At 43.7% G+C, this 22,965-nt stretch overlaps 1 protein-coding gene across 2 annotated transcripts in view; it reads right to left on the minus strand.

Moving 5' to 3' along the window:
• Positions 1 to 16,299, minus strand: part of mfsd8 (major facilitator superfamily domain containing 8) — a 110,635-nt gene extending 94,336 nt beyond the window's left edge. For both annotated transcript variants that reach the window (XR_010976028.1, XM_068042933.1), the window contains exon 1: positions 16,104 to 16,299. Coding sequence is in view for 1 of the 2 variants with exons in the window: in XM_068042933.1 (XP_067899034.1) it covers positions 16,104 to 16,165 (62 nt within the window). In the remaining variant the exon portion in view is untranslated. The remainder of the gene's footprint in view (positions 1 to 16,103) is intronic.
• Between the last annotated feature and the right edge of the window lie 6,666 nt (positions 16,300 to 22,965).

Genomic DNA, 22,965 nt, shown 5'->3' on the forward strand with positions numbered 1-22,965 from the left:
ACCGACCACTCCCTGGTGTGCAGCAAGGTTAGACTCAGACCAAAGAAGCTGCATCACTTCAAGCAGAAGGGCCGCCCGCGCATCAACACTAGCAGAATTTCTCATCCACAGCTGTTAGGTAAGTTTCTAAATTCACTTGAAAAAGCCCTCCAAAACACTCCCACAGGGGATGCAGAGACCAAGTGGGCCCACATCAGAGACGCCATCTATGACTCAGCAATGACCACCTATGGCAAACGTGTGAAGCGGAATGCAGACTGGTTTCAATCTCACTTTGAAAAGCTGGAACCTGTCATAGCCACTAAGCGCATTGCACAGCTGAACTACAAGAAAGCGCCCAGCAAGTTAACATCCGTAGCACTTAAAGCAGCCAGAAGCGCTGCACAAAGAACAGCCAGGCGCTGCGCAAATGACTACTGGCAACACCTATGCAGTCATATTCAGCTGGCCTCTGACACCGGAAATATCAGAGGAACGTATGATGGCATTAAGAGAGCTTTTGGGCCAACCATCAAGAAGATTGCCCCCCTCAAATCTAAATCAGGGGACACAATCACTGACCAACGCAAGCAAATGGACTGCTGGGTGGAACACTACCGAGAACTGTACTCCAGGGAAAATGTTGTCACTGAGACCGCCCTCAATGCAGCCCAGTCTCTGCCAGTCATGGATGAGCTGGACATACAGCCAACAAAATCAGAACTCAGTGATGCCATTGATTCTCTAGCCAGCGGAAAAGCCCCTGAGAAGGACGGCATTACCCCTGAAATAATCAAGAGTGCCAAGCCTGCTATATTCTCAGCACTGCATGAACTGCTTTGCTTGTGCTGGGACGAGGGAGCAGTACCACAGGACATGCGCGATGCCAATATCATCACCCTCTCTAAGAACAAGGGTGACCGCGGTGACTGCAACAACTACCGTGGAATCTCCCTGCTCAGCATAGTGGGGAAAGTCTTCGTTCGAGTCGCTTTAAACAGGCTCCAGAAGCTGGCTGAGCGTGTCTACCCTGAGGCACAGTGTGGCTTTCCAGCAGAGAGATCCACCATTGACATGCTGTTCTCCCTTCACCAGCTACAGGAGAAATACCGTGAACAACAGATGCCCCTCTACGTTGCTTTCATTGATCTCACCAAAGCCTTTGACCTTGTCAGCAAATGTGGTCTCTTGAGACTACTAGACAAGTTTGGATGCCCACCAATGCTACTAAGTATCATCACCTCATTCCATGACAATATGAAAGGCACAATTCAGCATAGCGGCTCCTCATCAGACCCCTTTCCTATCCTGAGTGGTGTCAAACAGGGCTGTGTTCTCGCACCTACACTGTTTGGGATCTTCTTCTCCCTGCTGCTGTCACATGCATTCAAGTCTGCAGAAGAAAGAATTTTCCTCCACACAAGATCAGATGGCAGGTTGTTCAACCTCGCCCGTCTAAGAGCAAAGACCAAAGTACGGAAAGTCCTCATCAGGGAACTCCTCTTTGCTGACGTTGCTGCATTAACATCCCACACAGAAGAGTGTCTGCAGAGACTCATCGACAGGATTGTGGCTGCCTGCAACGAATTTGGCCTAACCATCAGCCTCAAGAAAACGAACATCATGGGACAGGACGTCAGAAATGCCCCATCCATAAATATCGGCGACCACACTCTGGAAGTGGTTGAAGAGTTCACCTACCTAGGCTCAACTATCAACAGTAACCTGTCTCTAGATGCAGAATTAAACAAGCGCATGGGAAAGGCTTCCTCTGCTATGTCCAGACTGGCCAAGAGAGTGTGGGAAAATGGCGCACTGACACGGAACACAAAAGTCCAAGTGTATCAAGCCTGTGTCCTCAGTACCTTGTTTTACGGCAGCGAGGCCTGGACAACGTATGTCAGCCAAGAGCGACGACTCAATTCATTCCATCTTCGCTGCCTCCGGAGAATCCTTGGCATCAGGTGGCAGGACCATATCTCCAACACAGAAGTCCTCCAGACGGCCAACATCCCCAGCTTATACACACTACTGAGTCAGCGGCGCTTGAGATGGCTTGGCCATGTGAGCCACATGGAAGATGGCAGGATCCCCAAGGATACATTGTACAGCGAGCTAGTCACTGGTATCAGACCCACTGGCCGTCCTTGTCTCCGTTTTAAAGACGTCTGCAAACGCGACATGAAGTGCTGTAACATTGATCACAAATTGTGGGAGTCAGTTGCCAGCGATCGCCAGAGCTGGCGGACAGCCATAAAGGCGGGGCTAAAGCGTGGTGAGTCGAAGAGACTTAGCTGTTGGCAGGAAAAAAGACAGAAGCGCAAGGGGAGAGCCAACTGTGTAACAGCCCCGACAACCAATTTTATCTGCAGCACCTGTGGAAGAGTCTGTCACTCTAGAATTGGCCTTTATAGCCACTCCAGGCGCTGCTTCACAAACCACTGACCACCTCCAGGCACTTACCCATCGTCTCTCGAGACAAGGAGGCCAAAGACGACAACTATAAAAGTGCACCTTTGATAACAGGCATGGGATTTGGCTTGGACATAAATTGGTTCGTCTAGAGTACAATCTTACAGATAGTGACTAAACATTTTGTCACTGAATAATACATGCAGTAACAGCCGCTCGTGCTTTTGCAGAAAAGCTTTTCGTTAATTATCTTGCCAGAGCTAAATCGGAATCGACGGTGATAGACTGAGATATAGACATAAGAGAATTGCTTATTGGAGGAGCTGAAGAGCGCTCTTTATTTGTAAGTGTGTTTATCTAATTTTGTCACTAGCCTTGGTGAGTAAATGACATTTTATCCATGAGAGATGCTGCTGTTTCTGTATTTTAGATTCCAGGACCTAGTTTAACAGCCTGTCAAGATGAATAAACTAGTCTTGGCTCGCTATCATTTATCTCTCTGTCCCACCCTGCTTTTCTGTTTTACCTGACTCTTTTGAAGTACTATCTGCTCCATCTTATAAAATTCTCCTGATCTGGAGATCACTGCCTTTTTGCTAGATGCCCTGTCTTCAGACACATATTACAAGCAGGTGGAGAAGTTGCACAAACATAGACTATCACAGGTTAAATTGTCTTGTGACAAAAGCAATGTGAGAAATGTTGCATCTTCCTATTGCTGATTTTTCTCCTGCCTCACCTCAGTAACCACAATAACAATCCTCTCTTTGAATTTCATGGTTTATTGGATGAATTTGCACTCCTGACACAGTGTGAATCCACAGAGGTCAGCCGATAAGGTCCATCTACAACCCCATGACATAGTGTAGCTAGCTCTATTCTGTCAACAAAAGCAATTCGCTTTGCATACTATTTTGCTTGCTAGCTAGCTCATAAAGTTATGCTACACTCCATTGATGTTTGTATACTTAGCTATTTTATTTATAGGGAGAAATGTGTTTTAAATCAGACTGTGTTTTGATGGCATTAGTTTGGCTATCCAATTTATATATAGATTAACTGCCACCATCTCCATGGCTGAGTCAAAGATTTTGTCAAATGTCCGTGGTGCAACAGGTTGGTGCCCACCTCTGACCCAGAATCAGCTAGATTGGCAGTCACAATGCAATATATTTATCCCAAACTCTGCACGGCAAAGCAGTTTTGATGTAAACTAGACCCATTTCTAATGAGTTTTAAGTACACGTCTGGACTAAAAGGATACCGAACCACGCAACCTACCGATCGCTGACAGATTCACTGCCAACTAAACAGCCTTTTCCTGAGATTTGGACACTGGACATTGTTGATATCTAGGAGGTGGTGAAAGAAACACTATTCAGAACAGGAAAGTGTTTTTAACGAAAAATAATTTGCATCAAAAGTAATATTGCATTTTAAAGTAACTGCCTATGTCGCCACATGCATGCTGACAGCTTTCAATCTAACCAAATCCACTTCTATATAGAGACAATATACAACTGGGTCTCAGTGGAATCATGGTATTTATTATTTAGTACTGAACTGGCGGGGGGAGCAAGATTAATTACCAAAGCTTAACTGTTAAACTACTATTTTCGATGAAAAACACATTTGAATGTGCTAGATGTGCAGACTAGAGTATAATAATCAAGCAACTAAGCCTGTTACTTTACACCTGTAATGCAAGCTGGGAAGAACTTTAAATGAATTTATCCAATTAAAGCAGTTAAAAAGCTACTGTCATTCACAAGCATGTTGAAGGAAAAATGCAGCCTCCGCAGAATGAGTAAAATAAACAATACTCAATAGGAGCTCAAGAGTAACCTGCCAAAAAGCGAAAACAACGCTGCATGGAGCGCAATGGAGTATACTGTGGCTGAATGCTAACATTCAGTTCAAGCAGCTCACATTATTAGAAGGTAGGAAATACTTAAATCGGAATGTGACAAGAATCAGGAGCTATTTTAAAAACATTGAAATGAACTTTATAACCAAGCATATTACATATCTTTATGTTAATTGTACATTAATTGTATTTATAACAGTATTTATACAACTACAACACTGGCATCCACCCAACAATGTGGTATGGCCTGTCCACAAAAAGCAGGACAAATCCAATCCGGCCAATTACAGCCCCATCAGTCTACTCTAGATCATCAGCAAAATGATGGAAAGTGTCGTCAATAGTGCTATCAAGAGGCATTTACATGGTAATAACCTGCTCACCAATGTTCAGTTTGGGTTCTGCCAGGGCCACGCAGCCTCATTACAACCTTGGTCCAAGCATGGACAAAGAGTTGAATTCAAGAGGTGGGGTGAGAGTGACTGCCCTTGACATCAACACAGCATTTGACCAAGTGTGGCATCAAGAAGCCCTGGCAAAGTTGAAGTCAATGGGAATCAGGGGGTAAAACTCTCCACTGGTTGGAGTAATAACTTGCATAAAGAAAGATGGTTGTGGTTGTTGGAAACCAATCATCTCAGCCCCAAGACATTGCTGCAGGAATGCTTCAGAGTTGTGTCCTAAGACTCAAAGAACAAAGAAAATTACAGCACAGGAACAGGCCCTTCGGCCCTCCAAGCCTACGCCGATCCAAATCCTCTATCTAAACCCGTCGCCTATTTTCTAAGGGTCTGTATCTCTTTACTTCCTGCCCATTCATGTATCTGTCTAGATACATCTTAAAAGACGCTATTGTGCCCGCGTCTACCACCTCCACTGGCAATGCGTTCCAAGCACCCACCACCCTCTGCGTAAAGAACTTTCCACGCATATCCCCCCTAAACTTTTCCCCTTTCACTTTGAACTCGTGTCCCCTTGTAATTGAATCCCCCACTCTGGGAAAAAGCTTCTTGCTATCCACCCTGTCTATACCTCTCATGATTTTGTAGACCTCAATCAGGTCCCCCCTCAACCTCCGTCTTTCTAATGAAAATAATCCTAATCTATTCAACCTCTCTTCATAGCTAGCGCCCTCCATACCAGGCAACATCCTGGTGAACCTCCTCTGCACCCTCTCCAAAGCATCCACATCCTTTTGGTAATGTGGCGACCAGAACTGCACGCAGTATTCCAAATGTGGCCGAACCAAAGTCCTATACAACTGTAACATGACCTGCCAACTCTTGTACTCAATACCCCGTCCGATGAAGGAAAGCATGCCATATGCCTTCTTGACCACTCTATTGACCTGCGTTGCCACCTTCAGGGAACAATGGACCTGAACACCCAAATCTCTCTGTACATCAATTTTCCCCAGGACTTTTCCATTTACTGTATAGTTCACTCTTGAATTGGATCTTCCAAAATGCATCACCTCGCATTTGCCCTGATTGAACTCCATCTGCCATTTCCCTGCCCAACTCTCCAATCTATCTATACTCTGCTGTATTCTCTGACAGTCCCCTTCACTATCTGCTACTCCACCAATCTTAGTGTCGTCTGCAAACTTGCTAATCAGACCACCTATACTTTCCTCCAAATCATTTATGTATATCACAAACAACAGTGGTCCCAGCACGGATCCCTGTGGAACACCACTGGTCACACGTCTCCATTTTGAGAAACTCCCTTCCACTGCTACTCTGTCTCCTGTTGCCCAGCCAGTTCTTTATCCATCTAGCTAGTACACCTTGGACCCCATGCGCCTTCACTTTCTCCATCAGCCTACCATGGGGAACCTTATCAAACGCCTTACTGAAGTCCATGTATACGACATCTACAGCCCTTCCCTCATCAATCAACTTTGTCACTTCCTCAAAGAATTCTATTAAGTTGGTAAGACATGACCTTCCCTGCACAAAACCATGTTGCCCATCACTGATAAGCCCATTTTCTTCCAGATGGGAATAGATCCTATCCCTCAGTATCTTCTCCAGCAGCTTCCCTACCACTGACGTCAGGCTCACCGGTCTATAATTACCTGGATTTTCCCTGCTACCCTTCTTAAACAAGGGGACAACATTAGCAATTCTCCAGTCCTCCTGGACCTCACCCGTGTTTAAGGATGTTGCAAAGATATCTGTTAAGGCCCCAGCTATTTCCTCTCTCGCTTCCCACAGTAACCTGGGATAGATCCCATCCGGACCTGGGGACTTGTCCACCTTAATGCCTTTTAGAATACCCAACACTTCCTCCCTCCTTATGCCGACTTGACCTAGAGTAATCAAACATCTGTCCCTAACCTCAACATCCGTCATGTCCCTCTCCTCGGTGAATACTCAACCATATTTAGCTGCTTCATCAATGACCTTCCCTCCATCACTAGGTCAGAAGTGGGGAGGTTCGCTGATGAATGCAAGTGCTTAGCACCATTCATGACTCTTCAGATGCTGAAGCTGTCCGTGACCATACACTGCAAGACCTGGACAACTTTCAGGCTTGGATTGATAAGTGGCAAGTAACATTCATTTTTTTTATTGGTTCATGGGATGTGGGCATCGCTGGCTATGCCAGCATTTATTGCCTATCCCTAATTTTAGTTTAGTTTAGAGATACAGCACTGAAACAGGCCCTTCGGCCCACCGAGTCTGTGCCGACCATCAACCACCCATTTATACTAATCCTACACTAATTCCATATTCCTACTCCATCCCCACCTGTCCCTATATTTCCCTACCACCTACCTATACTAGGGGCAATTGCTAATGGCCAATTTACCTATCAACCTGCAAGTCTTTGGCATGTGGGAGGAAACCAGAGCACCCGGAGGAAACCCACGCAGACACAGGGAGAACTTGCAAACTCCACACAGGCAGTAACCAGAATTGAACCCGGGTCGCTGGAGCTGTGAGGCTGTGGTGCTAACCACTGCGCCACTGTGCCGCCCTTGAGAAGGTGGTGGTGAGCTGCCTTCTTGAACCACTACAGTCCATGTGCCGTAGGTACACCCACAGTGCTGTTAGGAAGGGAGTTCCAGGATTTTGACCCAGTGACAGTGAAGAAACGGCGATATAGTTCCAAGACAGGATGGTGTGTGGTTTGGAGGGGAACTTGCAGGTGGTGGTGTTCCCAAGCATTTACTGCTCTTATCCTTCTAGTTGGTTGCGGTTTTGGAAGATGCTGTTGAAGAAGTCTTGGTGCGTTGCTGCAGCGCATCTTGTAGATGGTACACACAACTGGCACTGTGCGTCAGTAGTGGAGGGAGCGAATGTTTGTGGATGGAGTGTCAATCAAGTGGGCTGCTTTGTCCTGGATGGTGTCAAGCTTCTTGAGTGTTGTTGGAGCTGCACCCATGCAGGCAAACAGAGATTATTTCATCACACTCCTGACTTGGGCCTTGTAGATGGTGGACAGGCTTTGGGGAGTCGGGAAGAGAGTTTCTCGTTGCAGGATTCCTAGTCTCTCACCTGCTCTTGTAGCCACAATATTTATATAGCTACTCCAGTTCAGTTTCTGGTCAATGGTAATGCCCAGGACAGTGACAGTGGGGGATTCAGCAATCGTAATGCCATTAAATGTCATGGGGAGATGGTTAGATTCTCTCTTGTTGGAGATAGTCATTGCCTGGCACTTGTGCGGCACGAATGATACTTGCCACTTATCAGCCCCAGCCTGGATGTTGGCCAGGTCTTGCTGCATATGGACACTGACTGCTTCAGTATGAGGAGTCGCGAATAGTGCTGAACACTGTGCAGTCATCAGCGAACATCCCCACTTCTGACCTTATGATTGAAGGAAGGTCATTGATGAAGCAGCTGAAGATGGTTGGGCCTAGGACACTACCCTGAAGAACTCCTGCAATGATGTCCTGGAGCTGAGATGACTGACCTCCAACAACCACAACCATCTTCCTTTGCGCTAAGTACGACTCCAACCAGCATAGTATTTTTCCCTGATTCCCATTGACTCCAGTTTTGCTAGGGCTCCTTGAAGCCATACTCGGTCAAATGCTGCCTTGATGTAAAGGGCAGTCACTCTCGCCTCACCTCACCTTGAGTTCAGCTCTTTTGTCCATGTTTGAACCAAGCCTGTAATGAGGTCAGGAGCTGAGTGGCCCTGGTAAACCCAAACAGAGCATCACTGAGCAGGTTATTGCTAAGGAAGTGCCGCTTGATAGCACTGTCCATGATACCTTCCATCACTTTACTGATGATCTGGAGTAGAATGATGGGGCGGTAATTGGCCGGGTTGGACTTGTCCTGCTTTTTGTGTACAGGACGTACCTGGGAAATTTTCCACATGGCCGGGTAGATGCCAGTGTTGTAGCTGTACTGGAATATCTTGGCCAGGGGTGCGGCAAGTTCTGGAGCACAAGTCTTCAGTACTATTGTCGGAATGTTGTCAGGGCCCATAGCCTTTGTAGTATCCAGTACCTTCAGTCATTTCTTGATATCACGTGGAGTGAATCGAATTAGCTAAAGACTGGCATCTGTGATGCTGGGGACTTCAGGAGAGGGCCGAGATGGATCATCCACTTGGCACTTCTGGCTGAAAATTGTTGCAAATGCTTCAGCTTTATCTTTTGCACTGATGTGCTGGGCTCTCCCATCATTGAGGAAGGGGATATTTGTGGAGCCACCTCCTCCAGTTAGTGGTTTAATTGTCCAGCGCCATTCACAACTGGATGTGGCAGGACAGCAGAACTTAGATCTGATCCGTCGGTTATGGGATTGCTTATTTTGATCTATCGCATGCTGCTTATGCTGTTTGGCATGCAAATAGTCCTGGGTTGTAGCTTCACCAGGTTGACACCTCATTTTGAGGTATGTCTGGTGCTGCTCCTGACATGCCCACCTGCACTCTTCATTAAACCAGGGTTGGTCCATCGACTTGATGGGAATGCTAGAGTGGGGGATATGCCGGGTCACGAAGTTACAGATTGCGGTTGCGTACAATTCTGCTGCTGCAGATGGCTCACAGCGCCTCATGGATGCCCAGTTTTGAGTTGCTAGATCTGTTTGAAATCTATCCCATTTAGCACGGTGGTCATGCCACACAACATGATGGATAGTATCCTCAATGTGAAGACAGAACTTTGTCTCCACCAGGACTATGCGATGGTCACTCCTACCAATACTGTCATGGACAGATGCATCTGTGGCAGGAAGATTGGAGAGGACGAGGTCAAGTATATTTTTCCCTCTTGTGGTTCCCTCACCACCTGCCGCAGACCCTATCTAGCAGCCGTCTTTTCAGACTCGGCCAGCTCAGCCAGTAGTGGCGCCACTGAGCCACTCTTGGTGATGGACATTGAAGTCCCCCACCCAGAGTACATTCTGTGCCCTTGCCCCACTCAATGCTTCCTCCAACTGCAGTTCAACATGGAGGAGTACTGATTCATCAGCTGAAGGGGGGCAGTAGGTGGTTATCAGGAGGTTTCCTTGCCTGTGTTTGAGCTGATTCGTGCCAGGCAATCACCATCCCCGACAAGAGAGAATCTTACCATCTCCCCTTGATATTCAACAGCATTACCATCACTGAATCCCCCACCAACATCCTGGGGGTTACCACTGACCAGAACCTTATATACTATGGCTACAAAAGCAGGTCAGAGACAGCATGTATCTCACATCCTGACTTCCCAAACCCGTTGACCAACTACAAGACACGTGATAGAATACTCTCCGCTTGCCTGGATGACTTGAGCTCCAACAACGCTCAAGAAGCTCAACCCCATCCAGGATAAAGCTGCCCGCTTGATTGGCACCCCTTCCACCGCCTTAAACATTCACTCCCTCCATCACCAGCACACAGTGGCATATACAAGATGCACTGCAGCAACTCACTAAAGCTCCTTTGACGGCACCTTTCAAACCCACAACCTCTACCACCTACAAGGACCAGGGCAGCAGATGCACGGCAACACCATCACCTGCAAGTTCCCCTCAAAGTCACACACCATGCCATCTTGGAACTATATCGCCATTCCTTCACCATCGGTGGATCAAAAACCTGGAACTCCCTAACAGCACTGTGAGTGTCCCTATACCAGATGGACTGCAACAATTCATGAATGCAGCTCACCACCACCTTCTCAAGGGCAGTTACAGATGGGCAACAAATGCTGGCCTTGTCAGCAATGCTCACAACCAATGAAAGAATAAAAAATGTGTTAGGCATTAACTAGAGATTCACTTGAGCCCCTGAAAATATATACCAACTAAATCCGTTGTTGGGTCAAGATGTGTATGCTTGCAATGTGTAACTCTAAAATAAATATAAAAATGTGTTAAAATTGGCTGCAGTTCTATGCTTCACTAACTGGCTTTCTGGAATAGAACACTTTAGACAGGTGTTCCAAACTGCAGCCCTTGGGATACATACAGTCCCAAGCCCTGACATTTCAGCCTTACATGTCCTTGCATTTCCTATTTGCTCTTTTTGAATTTTGCAGCCTGGAAGATTGGAGAGGGCTGTTCTTCGCATTGCTGCCTCATTGGTGGATAAGTACTCATTCGTGGATTTCATCTTTATATATGACCCACAATATTATACATGTTTTCAACTTGACTCCTTTAGATACATACTCTTTTTTTGTTCCTTGAAAACTTTTCAGAATTATACTCAAACTGTACTAGATTGTTTTGAGTACTGAGCAAACTATGATGTAGTAAAATTACTCCTGGTTACAAAATGATTTTACCTAGGGAGTGCATCTGCATTACAGTGGGTCTAACAGATGACAGAACTGTGGTTAACTATTGCTGACTGCACTGTACTATGATAATGTTCAAAACTCTCAAACCGATAAATTGCAAATAAATCCAACATGCAAATCAACCTTTCTCTTCTGATTTGTTTTGTACTGTGGGGTATTTTCTTCTGTTCCTTTTATTATCCTGAATACTTGTTAGATTACTAGTCAATCTCTTATGGCACAGCGTAAGGAGAGTCAAAAGACTGGGCATTATTCAAGTCAAAAAGGGTTACCGGGCAGAGGAAATAATTGGAGGTAAATAGGGAGAGGGGAGGGAGAAGTGATAGTGAGGTGATGAGAGAAGGGGAAGAAAAGAATTGGAGGAGGGGAGTAGGATGATGGAGAGAGGAAGAAAGGATAGAGAGGATGACAGAGAAAGAAGAGAGCGGTAGGAGGGGATTCAGACAGGTAGAAAGGTGAAAGAAAAAATAGGAAGAGAAGAATGAAGGGAAGGGGATGGATACGAAGGTGGAAGGGGAGGAGGAAGATGACAGGAGGGGAGAGAAGGGAAGTAGGGAAGCATAGGTGGATGGAGGGGAGGAAGAAAAGGGGAGGAGGGAGAAGGAAAGCAAGGGGAGGGTGTAGGATGGGGAGGAGAGAAAAATACAGGCTGTAAGGCAGGAAGAAGGGAGACAAGATGAAGAGAAGGGATGAGAGGCAGGTGGGGAGGGGAGAAGTTGCAGGGGAGGGTGGAAGGATGAGGAGAGAGAAAGGAGCTAGCTATGGGGAAAGGAGTTGGGAGAGGGAAGGAGGTGACAAGGGGACAGAAGGGAAAGGGAGATAAGGGGAGAGGGAAACAAAGGACACAGGAGGAGGTGCTGTTCAGTAAACTGCCTATCCCTTGGAAATCCTATCAGCATGAGTGATAAATGAGCATAAAATTCAGCCACAGTAGAGGGGGCAATGAAGTTGGGAAAGATGGGTGCCAAGGAAGGGATAGTTTTGTCAGCGTGGCAGGGAAATGGTTCTGTGAATGGGAAATCAGAGAGAGTCATAGAGATACAGCACCGAAACAGGCCCTTCGGCCCACCGAGTCCGTGCCGTATATCAACCACCCATTTATACTAATCCTACATTAATCCCATTTTCCCTCACACATCCCCACCTTCCGTCAATTCTCCTCCCATCTACCTACACTAGGAGCTATTTTTACAATGGCCAATTTACCTATCAACCCGCAAGTCTTTGGCATGTGGGAGGAAACCGGAGCACCCACAGGAAACCCACGCAGTCACAGGGCGGCACAATGGCGAGCACCGCAGCCTCACAGCTCCAGCAACCCAGGTTCGGTTCTGGGTACTGCCTGTGCAGAGTTTGCAAGTTCTCTCCGTGACCGCGTGGGTTTCCTCCAGTTGCACAAGAATGAAAGCCTGGGCATCCTCACCTTATTTTCAACAAGCCGCAAGTCTATCAATTTACAAATACTAGTTCCAGGAAAGACCATCAAGTAAATTGTTTTCTGTGCAGCGGTTACAAGCCTCACCCTAAACAAAACTTTCAAAATAAGCTTCAACCTTAAATTAACCAATCCTAAATAAAATATGTTGAGCACATATTTAAACTTTACTGCTGCAACTATCGATAATGAAACCCATGTGGATCCAGGGGTCCAATAACAACTAGTCTTAACGGCAGCATCCCCACTGAAACAAAAAGCTGTCTATTATTTCAAACTGGATAGGGTAGTTAAACTTTGTATTTTACTTATCTCATTCCAGGCAAGATAATTTGAAAAACAAAATCAGGGTAACTGTTCAATTAAAAATTCCAAAACCTGAAAGCATTAAGAATACCATATGTATTACCCAATATTTTCAGAATATACCCATCACATCTGAAACAGGACTTGTAAAGGTAGCTGCACAACAGAGACATTAAGAGTATTTACAAAATATGCAGTAATGTTCTCATGCTGCAGCACATAGTACGTTCTAATAATATAAGACACAATTAAATTGAGCATCACACATTAAGTTTTCTAAAATAACATTTTCATGTCATTCATTTATGGTTGAGTGTGAAGACATTGCCTTGGTTTGTAAATTGTCGCAATCACAGTAACCCATTAATTTTAAGCATTACAATTGAAAAATTAAGATTTTTATATATATTGTTACGGTCAAATGAGGAGTTTGACCACAACAGGTTTAATTCTTTCTTAAAGTGGACGTACCGGCCAATTCAGTAGATGTTTGATTACTTACTTGCTATGATCATAACAAGAACCAATCGGACAGGTTTTCTTGAGTTGAACAAAGAAAGTGGTTAATTTTACTGTATCTAAACTGAACTAATAAAAATAACAAACAACGTGCCAACTTTCATTCTCACACACACAAATAGGTTACAGAGTGGGGAAAGGTAGATTGGTTGAGTTAGAGTCCATGGAAAAAAAGTGGCGTTTGGTGATTCAGCTGGCTTCTAGCTGAATTTAGTGGCCCTGAGGTTTTTTGTTTGAAGAGGTAGATGACTGGTTCGGTGGGTCTCTTGGAGACTGTGATGCGGATGATTTTCTCCAACGGGGTTTCTGATTATAGCCAGAGTATGCAAAGGTGGTCAGCCAACAGACAGGATTTGAAAGCTTTTAAGCTGGAATGGAGAGAGAGACCGCCACTTGAGTCTGCAAGTGTCAGAGTCCAGTTGCTTCTCCTCCCTCTGCAGAAAGACACAAGTGTAAAACCACAGATGGGGAGGGGCTTGTCACATGACAGTCACTCAGTCATTCAAGCATAGCAGTTAGCAGTATTTCTCTCTTGCTAAAAAGAAAAGGAACAAGCAGTTCCCCTAAACTTCCAGGGCCTTGGTTCTTGCTGGGATATGAGCAGACATTTTGTCTTTCTCCTCACAACATTGCCATGTAGGATAAAGTGTTGCAAATTAGGTAGCCATTTTAAGCTGCCAACAAAGTTATCCTTTTGGCTGGTCTTTATAAAATGTCTTTAAAAAAATATAAATTCATATCTCCCGCCAGTGGATTAAAGAAAATCATTCAACAAAGCACTTTGCCGTAACAATATATAAATTTATATAAATTGTAAATACTTGTGAACAGCCCCTCAGCTGGAGTGTCTAATCAGGCATTTCAAAATAAAACCTATTCAGAATGTAAAGGATAATTTGAAAGATCATTTGAAAGTAAGGCACATTAAATCCAGAAAGTCGTTGACTCTTAACTGCCCTGCCTTCTGAAGTGGTCCAGAAAACTACTCAGTTGTATCAAACCGCTATGAAAAATACAACATGGACTACAGTGGTTCAAGAAGATGGCCTACCACCATCTTCTTAGGGCAATTTGGAATGGCCAATAAATGCCGGCCTTGCCAGCAATGCTGATATCCCGAGAATGAATAAAAAAATTAGCACACTTTTGCACTGATGAAAAAGAACAGACAGTGCTATACAATCATGCATACACAACCCAGAAAACCATGCCCTTCCTCAATTTAGAAATTATTCTGGTGTTGTATATCAATTCTTAGAATATTTTAAAGTGGTTGAAATGGCAAAGGTGTCCAGGCAGGCTTTGTTTTAACATTTTAGCCAGTGAGCGAATGTGGAGAAAAGAGGAAGCTTTTTCAGTGTGAACCAAACGAGCTGAGCCATGTGAACCAGTAACTGAGATAAAGGGGCAGTTGCTAAGAAACTGAAAACCGCAGTATTGAGATACTGTTAAGGTAGTCAGAATTATGAAAGCCTGGAATGCTACCTGGCCCATGCATTTAAAGTATGACAAACAAAGCCTGTAGAACAGAGATGAAGGCAGAAAGATTAGAAGTGGGGTAAACACCTCAATGCATGGCCTCTGCAAACATGCACTTCCACATACTGTTGTGCATAAGTGCAACCCAAGGTAGCTGAACATGACAATAATGGGCCTTTCTGTCTCTAATAGTTAGAGTGCTCTTGGGACAGGTGGCATTCATTCACCTTAACAGTGACACGTGAAGATTACAAGTCTGATCAACTTGTAGGAGACAGGTTGCATTAATTGCTTGGCATTTAACAGAATACTGTGGAACGGTCATATAAAAAATACTGTTATTAGTCAATATACATTAAAGCTTGCCTTTATAAAACCACCCAGACTCGGAGGACTAACAACCGTTTTTTGTGTGACTATAACCGAAATCTGCTAACAATTGCTGAACAAGATTTCTGACCGGGAGAAATGGTGGTTATCCTTTCCAGAAACTGCTAAAAGTTGTGGTGTCTCCTCACAGATAGAAGGACGAAAAAAAAATCAGTTCCAGAGCAAATCAGTCAGCACCTGAGAATGACAGATGGCTAACATTTCAAATGTGACTGTTCTTTACATCAAAAACTATCCTTTAAGACATATGACTTGTTTTTACTATGATCCACCCACAAAAGGCCTTGTATTAATATAGCACCTTTCATATCCTTCAGCTATCACAAAATATTTCACAGCCAATGAATTACTTCTGAAGTGTGGCCATTCATATTTTGTCAGCAAACACCTATTACAACAAAAACAAGAAATGCTGGATTCACTCAGCAGGTCTGGCAGCATCTGTGGAAAGAGAAGCAGAGTTAACGTTTCGGGTCAGTGACCCTTCTATTTTGACTTCTGGGACTTTTGCATAACTCACGTGATGTTGGGACAATTCATTGCACAACAACATTTATACTGCAACTTTAACATAGGAAAACCACCCAAAGCATTTTGCAGGAGCTTTATCAGACAACATTTAAAACTGAGCCACATAAGGAGATATTAGCACAGGTGACCAAAAGTTTGGCCAAAGCCGTAGGTTCTAATTGGGGAGGGGGGAAAAGATGGTACGCACGGTGTTAACAAACTTAGTTGGGCGGGGAATTTTTCAGGGGTTATCATAACAAATCGATCTTTTCTCTTTCAGATGCTGCTTTGTATTACCATTTTCTGTTTTTTTTTGTCAAGTGTGTGTTGATATTTAAGATTAAAAAACAGCAAACCTAAGTGAAATTTGGTAAATCAATTCTGAATGGCCGTCAGTTCTGGCTGCTGCCCGTTTACCTACAGTTTCTGTGCCGCCTCTGGTTACTCACCTGCCGGTCTCCGGCTTTAATAGTGGGCTTCTCTCATCCGCCTCATCCTGAACTTCCGCCATCTTCTGAAATATCTCCTGACTTTAATCAGATTTATTTATTTTTAACGGATTCATTATCGGAAGTGACGGCCCAGCGGACAACATGTTCAACCCGAACCGCCAGTAGGATGTGTAACAACTCCACTGAGAGGAAGAAAACTGCCTGTCCGACAAACTGTTCCGCTCGAACCAAAGAGCCTTAATAGTAAGTGGGGGAGATGGATTAAAATGTTAGTGTTTGTTGTGTAAAAATTACTGATTTTTAAAGTTTATCCTGAGAAGAAATCATGTGATGCAAATGATTTAAGTCCAGATAAGATTGAAGAAAAAGTGTTCTTAAATTTTAAAAATGTAGAAATGGTAATACAGGGTAATAAAAACAAGAAGTGCTGGAAATGCTCAGCAGGTGCATCTGTGGAGAGAGAAGCAGAGTTAACGTTTCAGATCTGTGACCTTTCATCAGAACTGTTCTGATGCCCTCCACAGATGCTGCCTGACCTGCTGAGTATTTCCAGCACTTTCTGTTTTTATTTTAGATTTCCCCCCGCATCTGCAGTATTTTGCTTTTATTATTATGGCAACACAGGGTACTATCTTCACAGGAGATTGAAGACAAAAAACTCATGTTATGCTTTACTTCTGTGATGTATATCAATGTGTAGGTTATTTTATCAATGTAGTATTCCTTTAAAATATGTTATATAGGAAAGGTTAGGGAAGAGAACAGATGTTCAAATTTGAGATGGAGATTCGTGTATGTTCTTAACAGTAATAAAACTAGATTTGCTGTGGATTCAAGGGCTATCATGCTAAAGAAGTTTTGGGTTGTTGCAATTTGTCTGGTTTGATATAAAATATCAATAGTTTTAAATACTTTATTGTTGCCATTGTATGCTAAATTTTCAATTTGTTTTTTGTCATAGGATGTGGGCGTCGCTGGCAAAGCCAGCCTTTGTTGCCCGTCCCTAATTGCCCTTGAACTGAATGACTTGCTAGGCCATTTCTGAGGGCATTTAGTCAACCACATTGCTGTGGGTCTGAAGTCACATGTAGGCCAGACCAGATAAGGATTGCAGATTTCCTTCCCTAAAGGACATTAGTGAACCAGATGGGTTTTTACAACAATCAACAATGGTTTCATGGTCACAATTAGACTAGCTTTTAATTCTTGATTTATTAATTGAATTCAAATTTCACCCTCTGCCATGGTGGGATTTGAACCCATGTCCCCAGAGCATTAACTTGGGCTCTGGATTACTTGTTCATGGGATGTGAGCATCACTGGCTAGGCCAGCATTTCTGCATATCTGTAATTGCCCTTGAGAAAGTGATGGTGAGCTGCCTTCTTGAGCCAGTGCAGTCCATGGGTTGTAGGTACACCCACAATGCTGTTAGGAAGGGAGTGCCATGATTTTATTTATTTAGACATACAGTACTGAAACAGGCCCTTCGGCCCACCGAGTCTGTGCCGACCAACAGCCACCCATTTGTACTAATCCTACATTAATCCCATATTCCCTATTATATCCCCACCATTCTCCTACCACCTACCTACACTATGGGCAATTTACAATGGCCAATTTACTTATCAACCTTCAAGTCTTTGGCTGTGGGAGGAAACCGGAGCACCCAGCGGAAACCCACGCGGTCACAGGGAGAACTTGCAAACTCCGCACAGGCGGTACCCAGAACTGAATCCGGGTCGCTGGAGCTGTGAGGCTGCGGTGCTAACCACTGCTCAACTGTGCCGCCCAGCAACTGTGAAGGAACATGAATGTATTTCCAAGACAGGATAGTATGTGGCTTCGACGAGAACCTGCAGGTAGTGGTGTTCCCATGCATCTGCTGCCTTTGTCTTTCTAGGTGGTAGAGGTCATGGGTTTGGAAGGCACCTTGGCAAGTTGCCACAGTGCATCTTGTAGATGATGCGCACTGCTGCCACTGTGCATCAGTGATGGAGGGAGTGAATCTTGAAGGTGGTGGATGGGGTGCCAATCAAGCAGTCTGTTTTGTCCTGGATGGTGTCCAGCTTCATGAGTGCTGTTAGAGCTGTCCTCTCCAGGCAAGTGGAGAGTATTCCATCACACTACTGACTTGTGACTTGTAGATGGTGGACAGGCATTGGGGGGGGGGGGCGGTCAGGAGTTGAGTTACTCGCTGCAGAATTCCCAGCCTCTGACCTGCTCTTGTAGCCACAGTATTTATATGGCTGGTCTAGGATGTTGATGGTGGGGGATTCAGTGATGGTATTGCCATTGAATGTCAAGAGGAGATGGTTAGATTAAAAAAAAATATGGTAGATTTGAAGCTCTGTGAGGAAAGGGAATTTGGGCAGCTTATCCCTCATTTTATTGCAAAAGAAAAGACTTGAATTTATGTATCGCCTTTCACAACCACCAGACGTCTCAGCGCTTTATAGCCAATGAAGTCAGAGAGTCATAACAGCACAGAAGGAGGCCATTCAGTCCATCGATTCCATGCCAGCTCTCTGCAGAACAATCCAGTCAGTCCCATTGCCCAGCTCTATCGCCGTAGCCCTGTACGTTTATTTCCCTCAAGTGCCCATCCAATTTCCTTTTGAAATCATTCATCGTCTCTGCTTCCACTATCCTTGTAGGCAGCAATTACCAGGTCATTACCACTCGCTGTGTGTATATTAAAAAAAAAAAGTTCTTCCTCACATCCCCTCTCTCCGTATCTCTTGCCCAAAATCTTAATTCTGTGTACCCTAGTCCTTGCACCATCAGATAATGGGAATAGATTTTCTTTGTCTACCCTATCCAAACCTGTCAGAATCTTATACACCTCAAACAAATCTCCCCTCAATCTCCTTTGCTCCAAGGAGAACCCCAGCTTTTCAAACCTAACCTTGTAGCTAAAATCCCTCATCCCTTCCCTCATCCCTAAAACCATTCTGGTAAATCTCCTCTGCACCCTCTCAAGGACCCTCACATCCTTCATAAAGTGTGGTGACCAGAACTGGATGCAATACTCTAGTTGTGGCTCAACCAGGGCTTTATAAAGGTTCAGCATAGCCTCCCTGCTTCTGTACTCATTACCCCTATTTTGGAAGCTGAAGATCCCATATGCTTTGCTAACTGTTCTCTCAAAATGTCCTGCCACCTTCAAAGATCAATGCACATGAACCCCCAGATCCCTCTGTCCCTGTTGTGTACCATTTAGTCGAGATTGCCTCTCCCTATCCCTTTTGCCAAAATGCAGTAATTTTGAAGTGTAGTCACTATTGTAATGTAGGAAATGCAGCAGCCAATTTGCACAAAGCACAGTCCCACCAACAGCAATGTGATAAATGACTAGATAATCTGTTTTTGTGATGTTGATTGAGGGATAAATATTGTCCAGGACACTGGGGATAACTATCAAAGCATTTTTTTTTCAACATTAATAAGATTATGCAGATGTCATTCTCAATTGGGAGGAAAGCTACTGAATTGGTATGGATGTATTAGTTCAATTTGTGGGTATTGTTTAATAAATAGAATCATTACGGAGCATTCTCCCTGCCCGCATCAAACCTGCACAATGAATGATACAATACCTGCTGTGGAGTAGACCTTTATCAGCAGTCAACATGGTATTTGTACAAGTTTTTGGACTTGGTTGTTCCTGATTATTCTAGGAACTGAGCATGCTTAAAAACCTAAATACGGCAATGATATCCCTTGAGCAAGACTGACTGCCCTCAGCTCAGTCACAGTAGAATTGTTCAATTACTTACAGATTTAGTCAGGCTGGCCAGCCTCAAAAAAGTTTATATTATCCAAATAATGGGTAGCCCAGGGTCTAAAATAAATTTCCATACTGAAAAGCATTACAATTTTATTAAACTTTTAATCCTCCCTGTTATGCCTAGTACAGTCTATTCATAACTTTAAACATGGACTATATTCAGCATAGCATCTTCTGGAAATGAATTTTCCTTTTGTTTTAAATGAACCACAATGGACATTAAAAGTGGATATGGGCTGCAAAGATAGCTGACAAAGGTCAGCTGACTTTCGGCTGGTGTATTCAAGAACTGATTCACTGTCTAAAAGGACAAAGGGATACCTTCCAGACTAAGAGGTGTCATCAGTGCCATCCTGAAACCATAGGGAGATGTTCCTGAATTGAATAGTTTTCTCCTGAACCAAAGAAGTGATTGTTTTAACCCTCCTCAGGATGAATGTCTTGGAACAATAAACCAGGATGGGGCTAATCAAACTAAACTCCCACCATATTTCGAAAAGGAACTGTGAGAAGTCACATGGTGGGGCAGCCATGTTGGTCTCCTTCTAAAAATCATCTTTAAATACAGACTGCAGAAAAAACAGCCAGCAGACCAGGCAGTGCCATCGTGCCTTAAAAGAACTGGAGGTTGAAATATCTTAAAGTCTCTAAACCTATTTCTTTTCAAGTCCACCAGTACAGAAAACCAACCTAACCATAAGTCTACAAGCAACTAACTTCATGACCTGCAAAAAATCCACCTCTTCGAGAGAATCATGCAACATCTTTGATTATACAACTCCAGCTATCAAATCTACCTAGCTACACTTCAGGAGTGAAAACGTCTTCGTCATTCGGCCCACAACGCATGCCTTTTCCCCAGGATGAGCCAAAGCATGTGACTTATGAATAATTCCTTTACTTGTAATTTGTTAAAGTGCACTATCCTCTTTAACAACTTTCTTTCCCAATTGTGTGTGTGTGTGAGTGATGACTGAGTGACGCAGCATTAAACTTTTGGGTTGAACGTGTGAATAAAAATAATCCTCTTTATTTGAACCCACGAAAAGTGTGCTGCTGACTATTCAAATTGTGCATACATTCAGGGGTTACGAAACACATCTTCCTTGTCAAAAACACCCTGATTATGGACAGAAAAGGGAAAAGAACTGGGGTTTTAGTTCTCTCTCAATTCTGTCTGTAACACTCCTCTAACTTTCTCTTATTAACTTTTTTCTCCCAAAGGCAACTCCTGATGCTGGAGTATGGTTCCATAGTGAGTAATAGTTCTCCAGTACTTCATCCAAATGGTTATTTTGTGTGTGAGTTTGGATGTCAGAATGGTGTATTGTTGACCACATGAGGGGTCTGGACAGAGTAGATAGGGAGAAACTGTTCCCACCTGTGAAAGGATCAAGAACGAGAGGGCACAGATTTAAAGTTATTGGTAAAAGAAGCAAAAGCGACATGAGGAAGTTACGGTCTGGAATGCACTGCCTGAGGGTGTGGTGGAGGCAGGTTCAATCAAGACATTCAAAAGGGAATTAGACAGTTGTATGGAAAGGAATGAGGCACATGAATCTTGTCACGAACAATGATTTAAAATTGTTACTGGAGTGAAGAAAGGACTTGTTAAACAGATCAGCTATAGCTGGAAAGACATTTGCATATTAACAGACAGTGTTTGGAAGGACAAAGCAGCCATTCCTTGACACAATCAACTCACAATGGACTTTTGATCACCAGACGTTGAATGTGGGGGAGCTCGCATTCCAGGTTGATTGCTAAGTTGGCCGAATACACAAATGGACATGGTCAAACCAGCTCATCACATGACTAACCTGCTGGGCAACCTGAGTTTTTTGAATTTGTACAAACCGTTTGGGCAGAAAGCAGAGTGCTCCTGGACTGACAAGATCTCTACTGGCTGGCTTGCCACAGCCTCTCCTGTCTGCCTGCACCAATCTCTTTCTCACAAGCCTCTGAATCCACTGAAGACACATGGACCCCAAGAGAGAAAGGCCATGAGGTCAATTTGTAGGAGTGAATAGTGACACTGAGCTCAAGTAACTAGTTTAAAAGGCCAATACTGTAGCATGGGTGAAGATTAGTAAGAAAGATGAGCTAGTTTTACTGCTCAGGAATACCTAAATTGTTAAATTGTTTTTTCTTGAAATACAAGAAGTTTAGTATAAGTTTTTTGATTTGGTTTTGTTCAGTTGATGAAACTGTAGATTTGAAAGGCATTAAATATTTTTTGCTGATGCTGACAGTTCAGATTTGTGCTCATTCTTATTTCATAAATTCATATATTGGCATTGGATTGAGCATTTTCAAAAGTATTTTGGAGTTGCAAAAATGGGGTAGTCTTACTTGAGTGTTGGCATCTTAGGGCATAAGCCAGCGTCTCTATGTTTATCACGATGTTTGTATTTTAACATGGTGTAAGGCTGTTCCATCTCACCTTGTGAGAAGAGAGCCAAGCTCCCTTCTGCATTTTATAATGGTTTTATCAATTGTTAGCAGAGTTCTCTTTGGTGTTAATATTCAAGGGTCTATAACCTGTTTACTCTGATTTGAATAGTACGTGTTTCTTTTTGTGTTGAACATAAACATTTTGATATCCCTGCAGAGTGCTACACCTTTTACTTTTCCTAGAGCAAGTTAGGGATTGTCCTATTATTGGTTATGCAACTACTTTTTTGTTCGAACAGGGAAAAAATGTAAGCCTGCCAAGGAAGCCGATGTTGAGTCTTCAGTGGTAAAGGGTAGTGTATTTTTTTTTAAATGTTCAACATATTTCTCTCTCTATCTCCTCTCTTATTGATATTGACCTGGATTTTGCTGTGGTCGTGACAGCAAAACTGTCAGGCTTTGCCATCATTACAACACTGAAATTGACATCGATTTTGGGAGTCCATGCACGCGCAGAATAACACAGAAATCTCAAAATTGCTGTCAGTGAGTTGATGTTCCTCCATAGGGTTCACTGTAGCGATTTCCACAGACTGAAATCTCTATTGCAATCATGATTTAATGAAAATGTCCACCTCTATGCTGTGAGTGTCATTGTAAAAACCCTTGAAAAAGTT

Source organism: Heterodontus francisci, chromosome 1 (assembly GCF_036365525.1).
Source record: "Heterodontus francisci isolate sHetFra1 chromosome 1, sHetFra1.hap1, whole genome shotgun sequence".
In the NCBI taxonomy this organism is placed as follows: domain Eukaryota; kingdom Metazoa; phylum Chordata; class Chondrichthyes; order Heterodontiformes; family Heterodontidae; genus Heterodontus; species Heterodontus francisci.